The sequence below is a fragment of the Rhinopithecus bieti genome, unplaced genomic scaffold (assembly GCF_001698545.2).
Source record: "Rhinopithecus bieti isolate Rb0 unplaced genomic scaffold, ASM169854v2 scaffold_63590, whole genome shotgun sequence".
NCBI classification, from domain to species: domain Eukaryota; kingdom Metazoa; phylum Chordata; class Mammalia; order Primates; family Cercopithecidae; genus Rhinopithecus; species Rhinopithecus bieti.
Window position 1 is genome coordinate 5,193 of NW_016867513.1, and position 3,849 is coordinate 9,041.

At 41.1% G+C, this 3,849-nt stretch overlaps 1 protein-coding gene across 1 annotated transcript in view; it reads left to right on the top strand.

Moving 5' to 3' along the window:
- The window catches only part of LOC108525513 (graves disease carrier protein), an 8,268-nt gene extending 4,924 nt beyond the window's left edge, over positions 1–3,344 (top strand). The window contains exons 3-4 of the mRNA XM_017866462.1: positions 1,669–1,831; positions 3,094–3,344. Of these exons, the coding sequence (XP_017721951.1) occupies positions 1,669–1,831; positions 3,094–3,166 (236 nt within the window). The 3' untranslated portion in view covers positions 3,167–3,344. The remainder of the gene's footprint in view (positions 1–1,668; positions 1,832–3,093) is intronic.
- Positions 3,345–3,849: the final 505 nt, after the last annotated feature.

Here is a 3,849-nt window from a genome sequence, read left to right on the forward strand (position 1 = left end):
GTTTTTTTTTTTTTTTTTTTTCTTTTTTTCTTTGACATAGAGTCTCGCTGTGTTGCCCAGGCTGGAGTGCAGTGGTGCAATCATAGCTGAGTGCAGTGGTGCAATCATGGCTCACTGCAGCCTTTACCTCCCTTGGCTCAGGTTATCCTCCCACATCAGTGGCCTGAGTAACTGGGACTACAGACACGTAACACACTGCATCTACCTCCTTTGAAAAATTTTTTGCAGTGATGAGTTCTCACTATATTACCCAGGCTGGTCTCAAACTCCTGAGCTTGAGCAGTCCTCCCACCTTAGCCTCCATTAGTGTTAGGATTAGAAGTATGAGTTGCCACAGGGGCTAGGGCAGTTTCATAATGAGTCTTTATATTTGGTAAGAGAAATCCCTTATGAATCTTTTTTTTTTTTGAGACGGAGTCTCGCTGTTGCCCAGGCTGGAGTACAGTATTGTGATCTTGGTTCACTGCAACCTCTGCCTCCTGGGTTCAAGCAATTCTCTTGTCTCAGCCTCCTGAGTAGCTGGGACTACAGGCGCGCGCCAACACAGCCGGCTAATATTTGTAATTTTTGTAGAGACGGGGTTTTACCATGTTGGCCAGGCTGGTCTCAAACTCCTGACCTTGTGATCTGCCCACCTCAGCCTCCCAAAGTGGTGGGATTACAGGCATGAGCCACCGAGCCTGGCCAATTCAATAAACATCACAATATCTTGAGTAATGCTTAGTTGGGAGGAATGCTTGAATTTCGTATCTATTTACTTTTTTCCCCTCCCTGAATTTCATTCCTAATTTTATTAATAAACAACCTTAATGGTTCTAGTAAAATCATGTAATGTTTAACAAGCACTATCTGCATACTATTTTTATTAGATTCTACATGTTTTGTGAATTAACATAAATGCTTTTGTCATGGTCACAATTCTTCCTTGAAGACAAACTTAGACACTTAATTAAAATAAAATGCTTTTCACTTCTTAATTTTGCCTGTATCTTACATTATCACCATCACTGTTTTTTTGTTTTGTTTTGTGTTTGAGACGGAGTTTCGCTCTTGTTGCCCAGGCTGGAGTGCAATGGTGTGATCTCAGCTCACTGCAAACTCCGCCTCCTGGGTTCAAATGATTCTCCTGCCTCAGCCTCCTGAGTAGCTGGGATTACAGGCATGCACCACCACACCCGACTAATTTTGTATTTTTAGTAGAGACGGGGTTTCTCCATGTTGGTCAGGCTGGTCTTGAACTCCTGACCTCAGGTAATCCACCCACCTTAGCCTCCCAAAGTGTTGGGATTACAGGCGTGAGCCACCGTGCCTGGCCATCATTGTTATTTTAAATGTAAGTTGTCACATTTCCTTGTAATTAATAATCATGAATTTAATGTTTCTCATGTGAAACCTTGGAAAACTTTATTTTTTTCACATATAAAGTGGCATTATATCCACTATAGCCTCCATCAGTGCAGTAAACTGCAGTGGTGCATGAAAACCAAAGCTATAATTTTTTATTGGTGGTAATTTTGTCATCTTTCGGTTATTTATGTACATAAACCTTTCTATTTTAAATTAAGCCAAACAGCAGAAATTAGGAAATGTATTTATTATTTAAGAATGGTGTCTTTTTCACAGCTCATGTTATGTTAAGCATCATGGTGAATTTATTATTTTTTTCAGGTGTTTCATTTTTTACTTTTGGTACCTTAAAGAGTGTTGGGCTTTCCCATGCTCCTACCCTTCTTGGCAGACCTTCATCAGACAATCCTAATGTCTTAGTTTTGAAAACTCACGTAAACTTACTTTGTGGTGGTGTTGCTGGAGCAATAGCACAGACAATATCGTAAGTTTCTTCACCAACTTAATTTAATCAAATTATGGTTACCCAATCCTGATTTTCAGCATTGGTTAATCATTTATTTTTTCTAATAGATTATTCAAACAGAGGATCCCTTGCAAAATATAAGTATCAATTTAATACATTTTTTCAGATGTGTGTGCACTTTAAGCATATTATAAATAATTACATGTTTGGATGCAGTAGTGCTGCCTGTTGTCTCAACTACTTGGGAGACTGTGGCAGGAGGATTGCTTGAGCCCAGGAGTTTGAGGCCAGTCTGGGAGACATAGCGAGACCTTGCCCCTAAGAAAAAGAGAAAGAGGGCGGGTGTGGTGGCTCACGCCTGTAATCCCAGCAGTTTGGGAGCCGAGGTGGGTCGGGTGGATGACGAGGTCAAGAGATCGAGACCATCTGGCCAACATGGTGAAAACCCGTCTTTACTGAAAACACAAAAATTAGCCGGGTGTGGTGGTGGCCACCTGTAATCCCAGCTACTTGGGAGGTCAAGGCAGAGAATTGCTTGAACCTGGGAGGTGGAGGTTGCAGTGAGCCAAGATTGCATTACTGCACTCCAGCCTGGGCGACAGAGTGAGACTCCGTCTCAAAAAAAAAAAAAAAAGAGAGATTGCATTTGTATATTATGTATTTAATTTCAGGCAATTATCTGTATTATTAGTTTTAGCCCTTATGGAAAATTTTGTATTGGTCTACTGTATTCAAGGGGACTTGCTGCATAACAGTAGAACAATTCTCAACTGGGGGTGGTTTTACCGCCAGTGGACATTTGTTAATGTCTGGAGACATTTTTGGTTGTCACAGCTGGGAGAGTGCTACTGGCATCTAGTGGGCAGAGGTCAGGGATGTGCTTAAATATCTCTAGTGCACAGGACAGTTCCCACAACAAAGGAAGATCCAACCCAAAATGTCAGTAGTGCCAGTGTTGAGAAACTGTATATTAGTGTTCAACAATGAAAAGCAACCAGTTTGTTTCTTCAGGGACTGGCATTTCATTTGGCCTTTAGGAATGAACAGAACTTGGTATTACGGTGATGGGAGAGAAGAATCCTCTAATCAGAGGGATCACATAAGCAAAGATCTCTGTATTGTTAATTGATTTTATTCATATGCCTATATCCTGACTCCTAGGTTAGACAGAACAATAAGAGCAGTAACACATTATTTGAGTTTATAGGGCTTTGTATTCAATAGTTGTTGAGTAGAAAACCAAAAATTTTTAATTCTTTATGCCTTTTTTCTTCTTTTAGCTACCCATTTGATGTGACACGTCGGCGAATGCAATTAGGAACTGTTCTGCCAGAATTTGAAAAGTGCCTGTAAGTTCATCATATGTCATTGTTCATTTTCTTTAGGAAATGTAACATTAAACTCAGTAAGGAGGTATGACTCTAGTTTGACCAATAGTCTGTATCTTCCATTTTATCTCCCAAAGTTTATTTTGGTAACTTTATAATATTACAATCAGGAAATCAGGTTTTTTTTTTTTTTTTTTTTTTGAGATGCAGTCTTACTCTGTCATCTGGGCTGGAGTGTAGTGTTATGGTCTTGGCTAACTGTAACCTCCGCCTCCCGGGTTCAAGTGATTCTCCTGCCTTAGTCGTCCAAGCAGCTGGGATTACAGGCACCCACCACCATGACTGGCTAATTTTTGTATTTTTAGTAGAAACAAGGTTTTACCATGTTGGCCAGGCTGGTCTTGAACTCCTGACCTCAAGTGATCTGCCTACGTGCCTGGTCTATAATCAGGTTCTAATCCTCCTGTTAAAAATTTAATTTAGGGCCAGACACGATAGCTCATGCCTGTAATCCTAGCACTTTGGGAAGCCGAGGAGGGCGTATCACCTGAGGTCCGGAGTTTGAGACCAGCCTGGCCAACATGATGAAACCCCGTGTGTATTAAAAATACAAAAATTAGCCAGATGTGGTGTCGGGTGCCTGTAATCCCATCTACTAGGGAGGTGGAGGTTGCAGTGAGCCAATTAGGCGACAGAGCGAGACTCCGT